General features: G+C 38.4%; 1 protein-coding gene across 6 annotated transcripts in view; it reads right to left on the minus strand.

The window, feature by feature from the left end:
* Positions 1-18,722, minus strand: part of EFR3A (EFR3 homolog A) — an 89,291-nt gene that overhangs the window by 32,828 nt on the left and 37,741 nt on the right. For 5 of the 6 annotated variants that reach the window (XM_050891594.1, XM_050891595.1, XM_050891598.1 and 2 more), the window contains 5 exons: positions 16,650-16,799; positions 9,620-9,757; positions 4,536-4,614; positions 3,470-3,605; positions 1,687-1,851 (listed from right to left, as the gene is read on the minus strand). In XM_050891594.1, coding sequence (XP_050747551.1) covers positions 1,687-1,851; positions 3,470-3,605; positions 4,536-4,614; positions 9,620-9,757; positions 16,650-16,799 — 668 coding nt within the window. The remainder of the gene's footprint in view (positions 1-1,686; positions 1,852-3,469; positions 3,606-4,535; positions 4,615-9,619; positions 9,758-16,649; positions 16,800-18,722) is intronic. The other variant, XM_050891596.1, reaches the window with a different exon arrangement.

Consider the following 18,722-nt stretch of genomic DNA (forward strand, 5'->3'; position numbering starts at 1 on the left):
CAGAGAGATCTGGATAGACTAGGGAGCTGGGTGATCACCAACCATATGAAATTTTTAACAAGAGCAAGCGCCAGATTCTCCACCTGGGATGAGGTGATCCCGGTTATACATAAAAACTGGGGGACGAGTGGCTGGAGAGCAGCCCTGCAGAAAGAGATCTGGGGGTTTGGGTTGATTGCAAGTTGAACATGAGTCAGCAGTGTGCCCTTGCAGCCAAAAGAGCCAACTGTGTCCTGCGGTGCATCAAGCACAGCATAGCTAGCCTGTCGAGGGAGGTGATTGTCCCACTCTACACGGCACTGGTGCAAGCCCACCTCAAGTATGGTGTGCATTTTTGGGCACCTCAATATAATAACGGTATCAAACTATTAGTGTGTGACCAGAGGAGGGTGACCGTGATGATGGAAGGCCTCAAGGGCAAGACTTAGAAGGAGCGGCTGAGGTCACTGGGTTTGTTCAGCTTGCAGGAGAGAAGGCTGAGGGGTGACCTCATCGCAGGCTACAACCTCCTCAATGTGGGCAGCAGAGGGGGAGGTGCTGATCTCCTCTCTCTGGTGACCAGCGACAGGACACGAGGAAATGGAATGAAGCTGCGTCAGGGGAAGTTCGGATTGGACATTAGGAAAAGGTTCTTCCCTGAGAGGGTGGTCGGCCACTGGAACAGGCTCCCCAGGGAAGTGGTCAGGGCACCAAGCCTGTCAGAGTTCAGGGAGTGTATGGACAACATTCTTAGTCATATGGTTTAGTTTTAGGTAGTCCTGTGAGGAGCAGGGAGTTGGAACCGATGATCCTGATGGGTCCCTTCCAACTTGAGATATTCTATTCTATTGCTGTGCAATAGTATAAATGTAACTTTGATAGAAAGAAGCTTTACTTTAAAAGGTTGGGTTGTGTGTTTTTTGGGATTTTTCTTTTTTTGAGGGGTGGTGTTGACATTTTAACTTGGAGTTTTACTGTAATGGCGAGAAATAGTCTACTACACATTTGCTACTGCTCTAGAAAGCTTCAAGGCATAAGCAAAGGTACAGATTAGTGAACAACATTTAAGTTACTTAAAGAACAAGGGGGAATGTAACGGAATACACATCATAAGTGCACTGCAATATATAATACCACTACCATAAAGAGAAAATCTGAAAAATGAGGAGAGGCTATTTTAATGAAATCATTTACAGAAATTGTTGCTCTCATTTTCAGTATTGTGCTTAAAAGTACTTCAGTTAAGTCGTAGTAGCACAACTGGCCGTTAGGTGTCATTGTTGCCACTATGTTTAACATTGGTTTCCACCAATTTTCAAGTAGCACGTACTAAAATATATTACTGTATATGATTGCTTGCAATAGCATTTTCATAAAAGGACTAGTATTAGTTCTGTACCAAAGGTACAGATTGACGTCTGTATTTCCAGGGCCATATAATAATATAACCAACAAATCTATTTTAAGTCCACCAGCATTTTTAATTTTCATTGAGCTTCTTGGCTATCTGCTCGGTTAACAATTAAAAGAACAGTCTTTCAGAAGTCAAATACATAAAGCGAGCCTGAGATTTAGAGGCAAGTACCATCAGAGATACCACACTTGCCATTACTCCTTTTTGATTCAAGCTGGTTTAATACCATCTCATTGAGGAAGGGGAAGAAGGGGAGGAATTTTAAGTGAGCCTATGTTACTGTCATTACTCACCAATTGTTTGAATAATAGCGTTCTGGACAATCCTCTCATCACTCTCCTTGGAGCTTGTGCTGAAAGTGGCACTTCCTGCTGAACTGCGCCTATCACCCAGCTCAAAGTCAACACTGATGCGCAAGTGCTTCAACAAGGTATTAAAAACCTCCAGAACTGTTGGGCCTGGAAAAAACACATAACAATGAGTTCACCTGTCAAGGGAAAGATGCCTTAAGAAAATGAAAACTAACCTTTTCAATTCCTTTACAGGAGAAATCAGATTAAACTGAAAAGAACAAGTAAAATTCACTGTTTGAGGGATATGGCCTAGGGATAAACTTTTGAAGTGTGTCTACACCTTGATATTTTAGAAATTATTTCAGAATCAGGAAATGCAATCAGGTATATATGCGTAACCCATTACTATCAAGTTGTACTGGGTCTGGCTGGGATGGAGTTAACTTTCTTCCTAGCAGCCTGGGTGGTGCTGTGCTTTGGTTTTGTGACTAAAATAGTGTTGACAAACCACCAGTGTTTTGGCTGTTGCTGAACAGTGCTAGCAAGTGTCAAGGCTTTTTCTTTTTCCCACTCTGTCCCTACAGAGAGTAGGCTGGGGTGTGCAAGAAACTGCGAGGAGACACAGACTGAGCCAGCTGACCCAAACTGACCAAAGGGCTATTCCATACCATACAATGTCATGCTCAGCAATAAAAGCTCAAGGAAAGGAAGAGGAAGGGGGGGACGTTTGTTTGTATGGCATTTGTCTTCCCAAGTAACCATTATGCATGCTGAGGCCCTGCTCTCCAGGAAGCAGCTGAACATCTGCCTGTCAATGGGAAGCACTGAATAAATTCCTTTGCTTTCCTTGTGCACGCAGCTTTTGCTTCACCCATTAAATTGTCTTTATCTTGATCCATGAGACTTCTCACCTTCTTTCTACCTTCTCCCTGTCCTGTGGGAAAGGGGAGTGAGCAAATGGCTGTTGGCCGGAGTCAACTCACCATGCAAGTTTTACATAGAAAATATGAGTGCTCGCTGAAATTAAGCATCAACAAAGGGTTAAACTGCAGGTACTTGCACCTGAATTTCAGTTATTTCAAAACCTGCTACAAAAATCCAGTTCTATATATTGGATCATATAATAAGCTCTTTTCGTAATACGGTAAAAGACTTCACAAGTCTGCATGCAAGTGGGTCTCATATAAAGAGAAAGGACAGGCTCAGACTCAAGCTAATGGAGCAAAGCAATAATGTTTCAGCAGGAGACCCAAGAAAAACAACAGCAGAGCATATGTGTGTATGCATCCTCATAACTACTCTTATTTCAAGGAACTATGCTACCTTAAATGACATAATGCACCTTATTTCAGCTGCTTCACAGTTACTAAGGTAAAACTTCTCAAAGGTCATTCTACTCTTGACTCCCATATTACCACTCATCTCACAGCAGCCGTATCACAAAGCGACAGTGCTCTTGATGTTTTGTAGAGTCACACAGTTCTCTCGGACTTTGTGACTTCTTACCAAACAGGAATTCCTGCCTTTCACAAGGCTATAAAAATACATCTACTCATTTTTTCCAATGCAAAAGATTATAAAACAGTCAAATGACCAAGTAAGTACGTTTGAGTAACTGTAAACCAAGTAAGATTTCAAGCATTTTATCAGCACAAAGTAGAAAAAATAAATACAAAACCTTCTCAAAATACATGCTTTCATTCAGTCTGAAAACAAAGCAAAAATGAGCACCACCCTTCAAATCTATCCTTTGACCTGATGCCTCTAATTTAAGACGACTTACCTATTGATCCTTTAGCTGCTATTGCAACTGCTTCCAAAAGAACCTGAATAATGCCAGCACGAACTCGTGGTGAGTCCCTTTTGCGAACATCAAGGTGTCCAAGAATTTCTTGTATTACATGATGGGAATATTGTGCCTATTAAAAAAACCACACAAACAGAAAGAAAAGCTTAATCTGTGACTTTAATAAGAATAAACTCATACACCATTCAGCTATAGTCATGACCATGTTCTTATTCTGCAACATTCTTACTCATAAATTTATCTAAATTTCAATCAATTCATGATTAAATACGGATTAAAAAAACTACCATGACAGATGAAGCCACACAGGTCCATCCAGCACAGTATACAGAAGCTTACAGTATTAAAATATCCAGGAACATCTACAAGAACAGAGGAAGCGTGAAGTGGTATTTCATTCAGCTAACTACAGTTCAAGGACTTCAACTGGTTTTACAAAAAAAGCATCATTGATACAAACACTGAGAAAACTCAGCTTTCTTCCACAAACCTGGAATTTTATGACCTTATTTTTTCGGTGTCTGTGCTTGACACAATCCAAGAATCAGACTTTGATCATGTTTACAACAGACAACAGAGGTTGCCCACTAGTAAAAATCAATTAGCACAACACAGTTCCATATGAAGTTGGTTTCTTGGGTTGTAAAAACAGTACAGCTGTATTGGCAGGGAGAAATGACCAACTTAAGAGAGATTTATTTATCAAGCACAATGTCAGATCAGTATGGCTATCCTGATCCTTGCTCTGGAGCTTGCTGAAAGACCTCCACACTGCCTTCCATTGAGAATTCCTTAATATCTTTTTTTCTTCTACAAATATACAGTAATTGAAAGTAAATCAGATACCTTCTGATCACAAACCACGATTAGGTTATTATTTGAAAAGTTTAAAGAATAAGGCTAAGGAGTTATGGAAAGGGATCTTTTGGATTCTTTGACTTCATCTACTGTCTATCACTATTGTGGTGAGGTGAGCATTTAAACCTGTCTCATGTGCTCGAAACATGTATGCAAGGAAAAAAAACCCTGGAGAAAATCCTACCTGTATAGAATACATGATGATTTTGAAGCAGGAAACAGCAAATTCATTGGGATCCCATAGTCTATGGTGGTCTAAATGCCTGTAACCAAAAATTAAGGGACCTGAAATAATGACATTTTACAGATATAATAAATGGCATGTTACAGTCTTCTCAAAATTCACTTCAAAGGGATTATTTCCTTACATAAAGCTTCTAAACAACAACTTATTAACTAGGTGAGAAAACTAGAACTTCAGCAAAGCATTTGTTTTTAAGGTTTAGGATGTGATCACAAAACATTTGGCTATAACAGAAATTCCTGATCTTCTAGTTTCAGGATTTTAAGGAACCTAGTGATACCAAGGATATACAGTTAAGAATATACTGTTTCCATACAAAGTGCATGCATAAAAATGGCTGTGACGTTATATGCTTATTTACATTAAAGAGACACACTGAAGAGGATGGTTATAATACCTTGACAAACTTATACTCTAAATGAGATTAATAATTTGTTTTGAATCAAGAGCTACAAAATGATTATGGCTGAATGTTACATCCAGAATAGAGACTCTAAGAACTATTTTCGTTTTCATGGTGGTTTCATGAATAATATATATGGAAAACAAAAAAAGAGCTACTCTTTGTGTATATACTCCTTTATCACTCTGAAGCATTTCAACACTTTCTGCAAGAAATATCAAAACAGAATCAGAACGATAAATGCATCAGTTTCTCTTTAACGGCGACAGGAACCACTGATGAAAAACTTTGTCAGAGTTTCAAGTAAAGACAAGAAATTCTGCTTAAGCACTATGCTGAAAGCTATGAATAGGGCACACATAAAATTTTCCAAAAAGGAGATCTGAGTACCTGGAAAAGCATGACAAAAATAAATGCATTTTTAAATCTACAAGATTGAAAAAAGTAATTTTGGATGCCTTTTAATTGGTATGATTTAGGTTAAAAAAAACCAACCAAACAAAAAACCCCAACAAAACCAAACCCACCAACAAACAACCAAACCCCCCCCCAAACCGACAAAAAACTTTCTTACAGAAACTGAATTTAGGTACAGTTTCTAAATAGCTGTCTCAGCTAGAGAATCACTATTGGTCTGCCCTTTCCCAAAGAATGTAGTAAACATACAAAGATGCTTCAAATAACAAACTTGAAACCATACAGGTGAAAGAAGTCAGTACGCTGAACACAGCAGAACTGACTGGATGCTTTAACTTACTTTGCTAGAATCTGGAGGTCTCAACTCACTGGCCAGCTGCTACCAGCCTAGTGACCTAGCTGAATACACAGGTCTCCTTCAAGGTTGACTAAACCAGTTGGCATAAAGCTACCCTCTCCTGTGCCCTAAATTATCTTGCAGTCCATTGCAGAGCTTAAAAAAACGTACTGCCATTTTGACACATTACATACCTTTAATAGAAATCCCTACAGGAAAGAATTTCAGGAATTTTAAAGGTGTTTGTCTGCCAAGATAACAGTATATTTGCATTACTAAATATGAAACTGGACTACCTGTTGGGGATAGCCACCTTTCTTGTGCACATTCCAAACACACAGGTATATTTAATCCTGCCTTGGGGCAGAAAGACAAACAAAATTACCTCTTTAAATCCTTCAAGGCTTAGCGGCTGATAATATATTTATTCATGTCTTCTTTCTCCCTAATATCATTCCAGTACAGTCCATCAAATACAAAATCATACTCTCCACTATATTCTCCTGATTGGAACTGATCCTTTAATCTTTCAGGGTAGCATGTGTTCTCTGTTACCCTTGACAGTTCCTCTTTATCTGCGCCAAAGATCCATTCAGGCAGATTATGGTCAACTACATCTTATATCAAGTTTTTTTAAAAAACGTTTCCTCTCAAAACAAGACATACAGTTTTCTTTTTCCAGAACGGCGAAGTATTAGCTGCTTCAGGTAGCTGAACTGATGGGAAAGTAGCAGGGGGAAGATGACAGCCTAGGTTAATGTTTTGTGTAATAGCTCAATGGGTGGAATACTTTGTATACTGGAATTTTCCTCCTAAGAAAATTAGTATTAGATTACCGTAGGTGATATCTTTTACTTGTCATAATGCAGGCAGTGTATTCAATGTAGGGTTTTTTTGGTAAAAGAAGGTAAATGGTATTTTCAGCACGGTGCATTTAGTTTAGTTGAAATCAAGTCACATCTTGCCTACTTTTTTTCCAATTACATTTCTTTTAATAAAGAATATCTAAGTAAGATTGCAAAACGTTTTATTGCTAGATTAACAAATGCTACACTCTGCCTTCCATTAAGATCTGCTGCATATATGTAGCAAATGTGCACAATTAGGTTTCTCAAATTAAAAGGAACAGCAGAACCAACGGTGCAAATTACTACTTTATGGAGCGAGAGCCACTAACGGTCCCTGAATTCACTCACATTGTCACACATGCAAGCACTCCTTACAGTACAAAATGATAAATTGATACTGATGATTAGAAAGCAGAACTGAGGCATGTATGGGAATATATAAAATAATCTTCTCATGCATCATGTTTGCTGAAAGAATATTAAACATCAGCCTTTTGATATTCAAAACCCTTGCACAGATGATGTGATAATTCACAAGAATGGAAATACAGTGAGATGAATAGGGTGTAACTTGTTATACTTCGGAAGTTGTTCATATTCACTAGATTTCTGTATTCCTCTGGATCTGCCTAATCTATTCACCATTGCAAATCCATGCTAAGTAAGTCTAAATAGCTTGTGACTGTTGACACAAAATACAAAATTTTTTCATACCATATTAATATAAAATTTTTGACTTTCATTAAGCAGTTTGCCAGACCGATCTGTCAGATTTCATTAAAAATGAGAATTTGAGAGTTTCTAGCCACTACATGTAGACACTAATAACCATGGAGATTTTCTGCCAAAGGCAAGGAGAATTAAGGTCAATTCAAACCCATACCAGGAGACTGACTTCAGATTTCAACTATCTTCATTATATTTAAATCCCTCAATCGTTGAATGTACTCAGCCTCGTGATGTAAGAAGCACTATTCTCTCAGTTTTGCAAGGAAGTGATAGCATGTTGACTGATATTCCAATGTCACATGAAGCAAGCCTTCAAGTGGGGAACTGAACCTGCATCTTCAGTGTTAGCACTGTAATAAGTGGCCTTATTTTTATTTCCAGAGCTTTCTTAAAAGCTGTGAAATTGCTGAAAACAGTTAGGAAACTGTTTCGAATCAACTATACATAAACTAAGTCAAGTTTTTCAATCAGATAAAGTGCAATGGTCTCACTATCTTAAACTTTCATTCTACCAGTTCTGCTCATTCACAAAGTGAAGCTGATTAGATAGAGCACTCCCTTTTTGTTTAGGAAAAACAGCTTGGAAATTGCATTTTCTGCATCTCCTGTTCTTCAAAAATACTAAACCTTTACAGCAGTCATTTATAAAAAGATAAATTTATTTGGCAATTCTTCCTCAAAATGGAACATAAAAATGGTGACCACAAAGACTCTCTATTCATAGAAGAGATAATATATTCTGAGTAACTGGTCATTATCTACTGGTTTCAGCGCACAAATGCAGCATGTGGCACATAAAGGTGCACAAAGACTCAAGCGGTTCCTTAGGAACATAGTGAGTAAGAAAAGAAATTAAGCTTGAAATAACACTTTGAATACATAAAGCTTTGGATCTGCCACAGGAAATGCAGATATGACACCTTCTCAAATCCCAAGCCAAGCACTAACTCTAGTCTAGGGAATCAGGAATTATCTGTGGGAAACTTCCCTGATACTGAAATGATTCAAAAGACCGAACTGCACATGCTGATAAAGTTTTGAGATAAGCCCATAAAAGGAACTTAGAAGTGGTAAGAAAGCAGCTGCAATATAGTTCCAAATAGTCCATACAGACTGTTTAGTACCTAAACGTTCACTCTAGTGGCAGGTATTTTGGAGGAATGCAAGTTTTAAATGTAGGAAAGCATGAAAATTATTTAATAAAACACTCAACTTTGCAACAATTAAACTTCTATCAGATTGGTATAATAGGTACACATGGAAAGTAAGATAATAGCACAGTTCTTTGCATTTAATGCTTTTGGGTGAAAAACAAGGGGCTACAAAAGTTTTCTGCCCTTGACACCTACCCTATCTTCTTTTTGCATTTCTGTTCTTACTTAACAGTAGTAACTTGAAAACGGCTTTCGGTAGCTTGAAAGTCTTTCAGTGTATGAATGGAATACTTAGTCTTTGTGGGAAGAACTAGGTCATCTAAGAGAAGATATTCCCATAACAGGTGGGTATCTTGAAAATCTACAACAAGGAGCACGCAGCTCTCACCACCACCAGGAAAAGCCAGGGTCTGAAAGTAGTACTACTGAGTCTAGAGCTTCCTGCGAAGATTTCTCCTGAGAACAAGCCTACTTTGTAGACACTAGCAGAGATGAAAAGAAGCATCTCAATGCTTGTAGCTTTTTCACATCATATTTTTTAAGGAAGCAACTGGGGCAATGCACAGAACTGAAAAACGCTGGATTTGATAGTTAATACATCAGCTATAATTTGTACTGTGTGCATCTGTGCATAACGTACATACTGTATGCACATCTGCCATTCACTACTAAATGAGCTGTTAAAAATATTCCTCACAGAATATCAAAACAGGTCTTAGAAGAAAACTTCAAGAAAGTAGAAATCTTAACTTTATGTATTAATCTGGGCACCGTATTCCTTTGTGCTACTTGTATTTTACTTGGCTTGTCTCTCCACTGATTGCAACTGTCATCTATGGGACATTAATATCTTGAATAAAGTTTCACATTCGAAAGAAAGGCCAGCTGAGGCCACAACGCATCCAAATCATTATATTACACTTCTAAAATCAGTAAAATGGGACACGCTTCTCCATAAATATCTTCAAGTTAACAGATAGGCAAAGAAGAGGTGAGAATAAAAGAGGGGCAATTTTTTGAAGAGACATGAATGGAATCCTTTGGGTTGAAGAAGGAAGGAATTTAACGCAACATAATTGGAGGATGAAATAAAAAAAAAAAAATCTCTTAAGACCTTCCATGATTTTTCAACTTACGCGAAAACTGGTCTGACAGCATTATTCATATTTCCATAGGTTGCTCGTCCTAGTAGTTCCCTGAAACAATTCTCGGCCAGCAGAGCAGGATTTTCCTCTTTCTCTCCTCCTGTAGGAGAGGATGGAGGGCCTATTCTGCTGAAATAAGACAAAAATACATTGATTTTACTGCTGATTAATATTTGTCTTCCCTACTGCACCCACCCTTGGTTCTAAAACGCTCATGAGTCACGCTCTAGATCTAGGCAAGAATTGTATCTCAAATATGCATCAAACCTGAATTCTGAATAAAACATTTTACTCTCTTATAGCAGGACTATAGATCATCATCTGTTTGCTCAGTACTGACCACTGTATTAGTAAATATTTATATGGCAAAAACAATGGCTGTTAATACTGATTTAACTTGTTACCCAGTGTATTTTGACAAACTATTACCGACTGCTAACAATGAATGAAGGCTATGAAACCATGCAAAAAGTTAGGCAGAATCTTAGTCATTTTGTTCAGACTAATGATCTCATTCACCTGCCCACTACTGAATCCACACTGTGTGGGTGAGTGTTAAATAAAACTCCAATACTTCTGCAGAAACAGATGGCTTGTGAGTTGGAAAAAAGTCTGACTGAACTAATTAGAACATTATCACCCACATAGTTACCTCTAACTAGATAGTGTACAAGTTAATCACGTTCTAACTGTCTGTCTCCCAACATTACTATGGAGAGGACTGTACGCGATGTCCATGCCCAGGTGCTGGCAGCAGGGGCTGCAGAGCAGCCTCTGTGAGAGGCCGGGGCTGTCCCATGCCAGACACAGACAGTTCCAGCCGGTCCCAGCCAGCTCGAAGAGCCCCACCGCAGGACACAGCCCAGCCCCTCAGCCAAGCTGAGGGCGCCTGGGGGAAACCAGGTTTCAGCAAGGGCCAAAGGCGGCACAGGCAGAGGAGGAGGAAGGCAAGGAGGGAGCAGCAGCAGAGGGAGCCCGAGGGCGGAGGAGGAGGAGGAGGAGGAGGAGGAGGGCAGGAGGTGCTGCAGGCGCTGCAGGCCCGGAGCAGGGATCCCCTGCAGCCCTGGAGAGAGCCCGCTGGAGCAGAGACCCACCCTGCAGCCCGGGGAGGGCCCCACGCCGCAGCAGGGGGATCTTTCCTGCAGGAGCTGCGGCCGTGGAGAGCCCAGGCGGGAGCAGGTTGTCCCTGAAGGACTGCAGCCCGGGGCAGGGCCCGCGCTGGAGCAGGGAGACGTGTGAGGAGGGAGGAGCGGCCGAGAGGGGCTGGGATGGACGGAGCGCAACCCCCATCCCCACCCCCTGCGCCCCTCGGCGGGAGAGGAGTCGGGAGTGAAGGGGTGAAGCTGGGCATGGGGAAAAGTCGGGGTTGGGGGGGGAGGTGTTTTAGTTTTTGTCTATGTTTCTCATTACCCAAATCTATTTTGATTGGCAAGAAATTAAATTATTTTTCCCCAAGTCAAGCCTGTTTTGCCTGTGACAGTAACTGGTGAGTGATCTCCCTGTCTTCAACTCGACCCATGAGCTTCTTCATCCTATTTTCTCCCCCATCCTGCTGGCGGGGGGAAGGTAGTGAAAGAACGGCTGGGTGGGAGTTTGGCTTTTAGCCAGGGCTAACCCACTACAAGGAATGAAAAGATAAGCATAATATCTATTATAATGTCTGCATCAGTACATACAAACCTCTAATTTTTAACTTTATTAAAATGTAACACTTTGTCAAGTTGTTTTTTGCCATATAGTAGTATTCACCTCTGTGATACTATTGGGAACTGGACTCCCATATTTATCACATAGTATGTTAATAACAACCTGGAGGGGAAAAAAAAAAAAAAACCAGCCCAAACACCTTTCACATTTGGAAATATATTTTTAAGATGTAGATACTGATGTTAATCTCCCCATACTATATTTATAAAGGTGGTCCTTGTTGAAGGAGGATTCTTCTTTCCCTAAAAGTATTACTCTGAAAAAGAAACGCAGCAACTGTTTTCTTCAGTCAGAAAATAACAACGAAAAAACAGACCGTCAAACTTTGCATCAGATAAATACACCATGAAGAGTGTTAAACTGCATAAGTTTTGCTGAGAAATTTGTCCTTTTGCAAGAAGATTACAGTTATTTCAATCATAGAAATGTACTACTGATGGTAAAGAACAATAAAAAATGATGACACAATGGGATTGAGAGGGAAAAAAGCAATGGGTGGGAGGAGAATTTATTACTACCACAGCTACTATTTCTTCAGGTGCTAAAATATGTCAATGAATGACTTAATCGAAAATAAAAATTCTTTTAAATTAAGAAGGAATTAAAATCAGCATTTAAATATCAACTTGTTTTCATATGGAAATTTTAACTTATGACTTAATAAATCTTGCAGTGCAAAGCAAGGCTTTAATGTTTTATACTAATGACCAAACTTTTCTAAAGTTCAAATACTGTCGTTTTCAGTTTTTTCTTCTCTCTTGGTGACTGGGAATTACGCTGACTATTTAAAATCAACATGGTACAAAAAGAGAGTAAGAGTACTGAATTAACGACAGAACCCAGACACAAGAAGAAGCAAATCTACAGAAACCACACACTGTTTTGGACAAACTAAAACCTACTGAGGCCTGAATTCTACCACTGAGCTTTGAAGGGAATAGCCTGTCCTCACCTAGGAATAACTAAAATCAGCAGCTGCACTGTAAACAGTGAAAGGTAGAGCCTTTCTACAAGAGTTTCCAGTTTCCCAGTTCTCATTTTTGATGCAGGCCTCAGTAATGTTTTTTGGTTCATTTTTGGGGTTGTGTTTTTTTGTTTTTGTTTTTTTCCTTTGCCCAAAGTCACCTCCTTTTCAGCATACAGAGACCTGAATTACTAGAGCAAAGTAAAGGCACTTGAAAGGTATTTCTGAATTTAAGTGCTTCACACATCATACCATGAAACTGTTACTAATATTTCATTTAAATTGAGCCATTGAGAGGTGGGAGACTGAGGAAGAAAGAAAGAAAACAGTTCCACCTAAGGTGCAATATTACTTACTGAGAAGTACTGTACCTATAGGTGGCAAGTATTTTTTTGCACAAAACACATTATAGAAACTTAAGTGAGGATTCATTCACCTACATTAACATTATGCAACTATGCATTAGGAGATTTATTTTAAACTGCAGAAATCAGTACACTAAAACCTCAATCATACTTTCAGTTCTGCGGTGCAAGCTTGTACATTAAATATGTTTAAAAGTGTTCACTAAGAGCATCAGCTTTAGTTAATGTTCACTCTTCAGCATCATAAAACCATAGCTTTAGAGCATTATAAAAAGTCAAATACTGAAATGCCACAAGTCAAATCAGCACGGTAACACCATAGTTGTAGTATCTTCTGATAGCAAAAGATCTAGTGTTTCAAGACTACTGCAATCTAAAAGTTGCAATATAAAAATCCTGTTGCCTCTGGTAACATCAGTGTTTCAGAAGTTACCATAACATTGCTAGCTTGTCAAATTTTAATAATAAAAAAGCCCCAGGCACCCTGTTAGATAAGTAAAGAGAAACAGTTTTACAAATGCACAATGATTAGAATTTTAAAAGGCACAACAATTTGTGTATAATCCACCATGAGTTTTTTTCCTGTACTGCCTAGACTCTGATCTGGACAGATGGGCATCTGTCTCAGCGCAGAGAAGGTACAAACGACAGTGCAGGTCTGTCACTCCCATTGCTGTTTTGATGCAGATTCCCTAGAACAGAGCAGCATTACAAGTGCGGGGGGGGCGGGGAAAGAAAGCAGGCTGTAGAACACACAGAGCTAGTCTATCTGGAAGAATTCTAGTTAAAATGCAGTAAAAATAAGTTATCTTTTAAGTGTTTGTATATGCAATCCTACAGAAGGTGACTTCTCAGCATTGCTTGGAGTCTTATTTTAGAATAGGTTAAAGGAAGAAACTGCAATCCAGTCTTCCTAGTCTAAAACGTTAGACTGCATCAGAATGTTCAAAATTATCTCCCATTGTCTATAGGAATCATTTTTATTTTGAACTTTAACAGCACCTACCTCTAAGTATTTCTCACTAAGTGTTCCTTAGCATTATCAGATGAAAGACAATGAATATAAAACTACTCTTTTAACTTTTTAGTTTTAAAAGAAAGCTTTGTACAGCCTCTCAAGTTTCTAAATTCAAATGAGCAACTCATACCCATTTTGTTTCACTGACTTGGTTTTTAAACAAAGATCAGAAAACCCCTGACAAATCCAATGGCAACACTTAAAAAAAAAAAAATTACTACTATTCCTCTGAATCCAGACTTTCTGTACTACCACAAGTCCAGAGGAGGGAAACATGAAATGCATTTTGCAATGAAATGGGCAAGAACTACTCCCTTTAACTGTTCTACCAGCTTTCTTGTGGGTAATCTCTATCAGAAAAGGTGGCAACAAGGAACTGGAAGGAGGGACGTGTTGAAGTACAGCAGTATCCATAGCAAACATTTAATCACAGGCTTAAACTGGCTCAGAGCAACTCAGCATCTCATGCATGAGACTTCTTTAATGCCACAAAACCAGGACTGGCCAAAAAATATGATGGGACACGTGAAGTAAGACTTAACCACCACTTTTGAGCGGAGTAGCTACAGGAATGTTTGACTATGATTCACTCACCCTGAGAAAGAAACACATTCTAATCTACCTCTAAAACAGAATTTATATGAACATTATAGATATATTAGAAGGATTTGAAGTCAAGTGTACAACAAGTGCTAGAGTGTCCTTCTGCCTTAAATAAGGCTGGCACGTTTAGCTTTGCAGTTATCATGAAGAATGTTAGAAACTAAGTGAATTTCCAATTTCATACATCCCTTCCCCATGTTAGAGATGCACATAAATTGACATACATGACTGACTTCTGAATTTTCTTCTAGTAAACTTGAAGGAGGGAGGCAGAGTCTTTCAGGCAATGCCTTATACTATACTGAAGTATGCATGGCAATTATTTTGTAATACAGAATCGTAGTGAAGTACAACAAAGAAAAAAACCAATCTGATTTTTAGAATACGTTACGCTTGCAAATTTTTCTGATAGTCATGTAACTAGAATGTGCATTCAGATATATGGACAAATAACAACATCCACAAATACAATTATCTTTTTAAAACAGTGTTTAAATATTAAATTCTTAACTCCAAAAAGTGTCTCATCTGATGTACTCAGAAGAATCTTGATTTAAGCTATTAAGGTTAAAGTGTCCAGTAAAAATGACACTGATCTTTAAGGTACGCCTTACCTACGTGTACTTCAGCTTTAACCAAAAATGGTTATTTTCTATGGACTTAAGTTGGGGGTATTTTCTGGAATTTCTGCTCTTTCTCAAATAATGCTTTGATTCCATCTGCCACAACAATATGCTTCTTACTCCTACTCTTCAAGATGCCTCTGTTTGTGCTCCACAAATATGAAGTCGCATATAAAACAAGATGAGAAATTCTCTGTAACATCATTTAAGGCCAGCAGACCAAAAATTTACAAATATTGTTTTCAGCTTTTCTGTCATATGTACATCATACAAGGCCCCTTCTTGCCACTTGGAAAATCATTAGTCTTTTTGTCTGTTGAATGTGCATTATAGAAAAATTTTCAAGCAGCCAGTTCAGATATTTAATTAACAGTTGCTTTTTGACAGATTTCTTTTTCTACCACCACTATTGCATTGCTCAACAAATTATAAAAATTAATCCTGCAGTACATATAAACTGATCTGCTTTAAGTGGTTGATCCAAGTCCTATTTCAGTCAAGTTTTTCCATCAGTAGTTAATTTAGTTTTGCTATATAAAGGAAAGCGTACACTTGAGGGCACTGTAAAGAGTAACAAAGAAAAGGGCCCACCTGCATCTAGAAGCCCTGTAAGAGCAAGCAAAGGCTAACTAGGCTGTCCTTGTTCAAACAGTAGTTTCAGAAACCTTTGTCTCTTATTCAGATCACTCTTCAGATGTAAAATCCAAGCAGATGTTTCTGTACATACCGTGTGGGCCCTCAGTTACATGCAGTAAATAGATAAAGCATGGACAGATAGACAACTATCCATTTTAGTCATTTAGTCTGAAAATTTGCTTTAGAGAAGAAACAGGTACTGGCAGTTAGAAATAAGAGAAGAAAAATAAGGCTGAGGAATGGAAAAAACACACCACCAAAACCCAACAAACCCCCCAAATAACCTGACAGATTTAGCAAGCTGAGCATCACGTGAAAGCACAAAAAGCATGTTGTTATAGGAAGGCTGCTGAGCCTACTTACCAAGCAAGTTTTGAAACATCTAGGGTTGGACACGAAACAGACATTTAAGATTGTTTGCACAGCTGAAGTTGGTTTTATGGAAATGTCCCGGTGCTAGCAATAAACACTTTTTACACCTACATAGTATTTAGCCACAAATACAGACATGGACCAAAAAAAAAGACTTTTCAATTGCAGGGTGACTGGCATATCCTCAACATCAATTATCACAGAGATCTTTTTTGAAGGCATGCCTGGCAGGTCATATGGCTAGGAGTCATTGAAAGCAAAAAAAAGAGAAGGGTGTCTACATATAAATAAATTTAAAATCCTCACTTCAAGTACTATTGTAGACAGGACAGACAGTTGTTACTAATGACTAAAAGGAAATTAAACACTCCATTTTAAACAAATACAACTAGCAAAATCATTTGAGTCACCTAAAAGTCTGTGCTTACTAATCTCTGTATCTGACATTACAAAATACAGAGTTTACAATTTTTAAGAAGTCTAAACACGGTTATACAATTTCTGGAGCAATTTTTAGGCCAACAGAATCTAGAACAAGTGAAACGAAGGCGGTTGAAAAGACTTTAAGACAAGAAACAGTAAGAACAGTTAAGCAGAGCTGTGCTATCAGTTTCAAGGGGACTCAGCTAGTAAACATCAGTAGTTATTTCCACTAAAAAGAAAAGGTATCTATCATAAAAACTTAGCCTAAAGATTGCTTAAAAAACATGCCAGTGACCAGGAATAAAAATACCTGTCAATATCTTCTATTTTCTGCATATTAAACAGCAATGATGGTACTATCTTGTCCATGTGCTGAGGTTCCCATATAGTTGCTCGAAGTTCATCATTAACTGTTTTTCGAACCACTCCCTGAATGCCCCTGATTCCAGCAATTCGGATCCTAAGGAAGGAAAAAAGGAATTACTGAAAAGGAGAAACACAGCACCTCCCAGTATGGCTGTTCACCTATTAGGCAGCAGTAATTATGTAGCGTGGAATTCCCTTAGGTTCTCAAAAGCAGTAACTTGGAAATTTGGCCAATTTGTTAAGGTTGCCCACATTGCCTTTAAATGCCTTTATAGCTCATAAGGAAGCTGACAAAACAAACAACTGAACAGAAGATGATCTGTAAGGATAATGCTGACACTGATCAATGAATATTCAAACTGTGTATATCACTTCCAAAAGAAAGTCACATGGATAAAAATCCACCAACTCTACGCAATTTACTATCCATCAGTTGAAACTGTGCGCAATCTCAACCTATTCCAGTGCTGAAGAAAAATATTGTGAAGTTACCACAGCAAAGCTGAAGCAATAGCTACCAGTGCCGTGTGATCACGTCCTTAAAAGTTGCAATTACGGCTGTGGATTAATCATAACAAATCTGTAAAGATTTGTGCAAGATTCACAAGATGGAAAGCAAAAGATAATTCTGTCAACTTAAGCCTGACGCACAAAAGGAACCACCACTTTTATCCTAAAACCGTTTGAACTAAATTAACTGAGAACTGATCAACAACAACAATAAAACAATAAAAAGGAAAAAATAAAGTAAGTTCTAATAGCTGTTAGCTGTTTTGTTGAACAAAAAGTTTTCAGGAGACTCTGTACAATGAAATGAATGGCAAAATATTCTTTTTTGAAGTGGCAATAGCAAATTAGCCATTATAATAAATGGTAGGAATAGAATTTTACTTACTGAAAACAAGTAGAAGAAAGGGTGATACAGTGGTCAAGGGAAATAAGCAGAAGCTTCGCTAAAATTTGAAATTACTTCTATTAAAATCCATCCCTCATTTTTTAAATCTTAATTTCAGTATGGACAACACATAACTAGCCCTCCTTCAGTCAAATTCGCTGCATTAAAACATTTGCCAGATGAACTACAGAGCTAACCGAACTCTATAATTAATATTTTTGTTTTGCGTTCCATTTATAAATACTTAAATCTGTAGCCCCCTGTTTTTCAGCTATTTCTGAACAAAGCCATGTGCATTCAATATGGACCCGATACCATTCTAGACTTTTCAAGACAGTTTTAATAGGGTTACCTACAAAAAATGGAAGAAGAGGGATGCACAAACAGCTAGAAAAGTACTTGCTATTTCTGTACTACAACTACAGTGCAGTATCCAATATTAAGTTTTCAATATTAAAGATCTAAGGTTGACATTTAAGACATAGGGCTTCCAAAATTCCATCACTGAAACTTTCTTTTTAATTATTAGTTCTTAAGGTAATCGAGTTTTGCTGATACTGTGGCTTTAGAAACATTAAATACTAGCACTATCCTACCCTGCTGAAAGGGAAATCTCACTTGCCAGGTGAGATTCAGTTTCATACTCAGAAGCCTACACTACCTGACTACATGTGTAGATGATGTTCAAGCTCCCATTCCAGCCAGTCAGTTCAGTGGAACCTCAAGCTACGCAGGTGAACAGTGACTCCAGATGTCTGGTTTAGGATCAGCTGAATTACTCCCTAGCCCCCACCGACAGTATCAACTACTTGGATATCTGCATTTAGAATTGTGATCTGTAGTCACAGCTCATCTGTTTTGTTGAATTACCTCAGTACCTACAGCAAATCTGGTAAGCCAACTCCAAGAATAACTGCTGTTCATAAAGATCTCTTTCAAAAGAGATACCTTTGAACTGTCTAGGATGATGTGGAAAAAGTCATATTGCTATACATTTGGTTAACCCAAGTAAAAAATTGATTCACATGGGGAAAAAAGGCCACATTTCTGTGTACTGGAGTGCCACTAGCACTAATTTCATGTTCTTAGTATTGTACAGGAGGTTGAAAAATGAGGGTTGAA

The sequence above is a fragment of the Gymnogyps californianus genome, chromosome 2 (genome assembly GCF_018139145.2).
Source record: "Gymnogyps californianus isolate 813 chromosome 2, ASM1813914v2, whole genome shotgun sequence".
Lineage (NCBI taxonomy): Eukaryota > Metazoa > Chordata > Aves > Accipitriformes > Cathartidae > Gymnogyps > Gymnogyps californianus.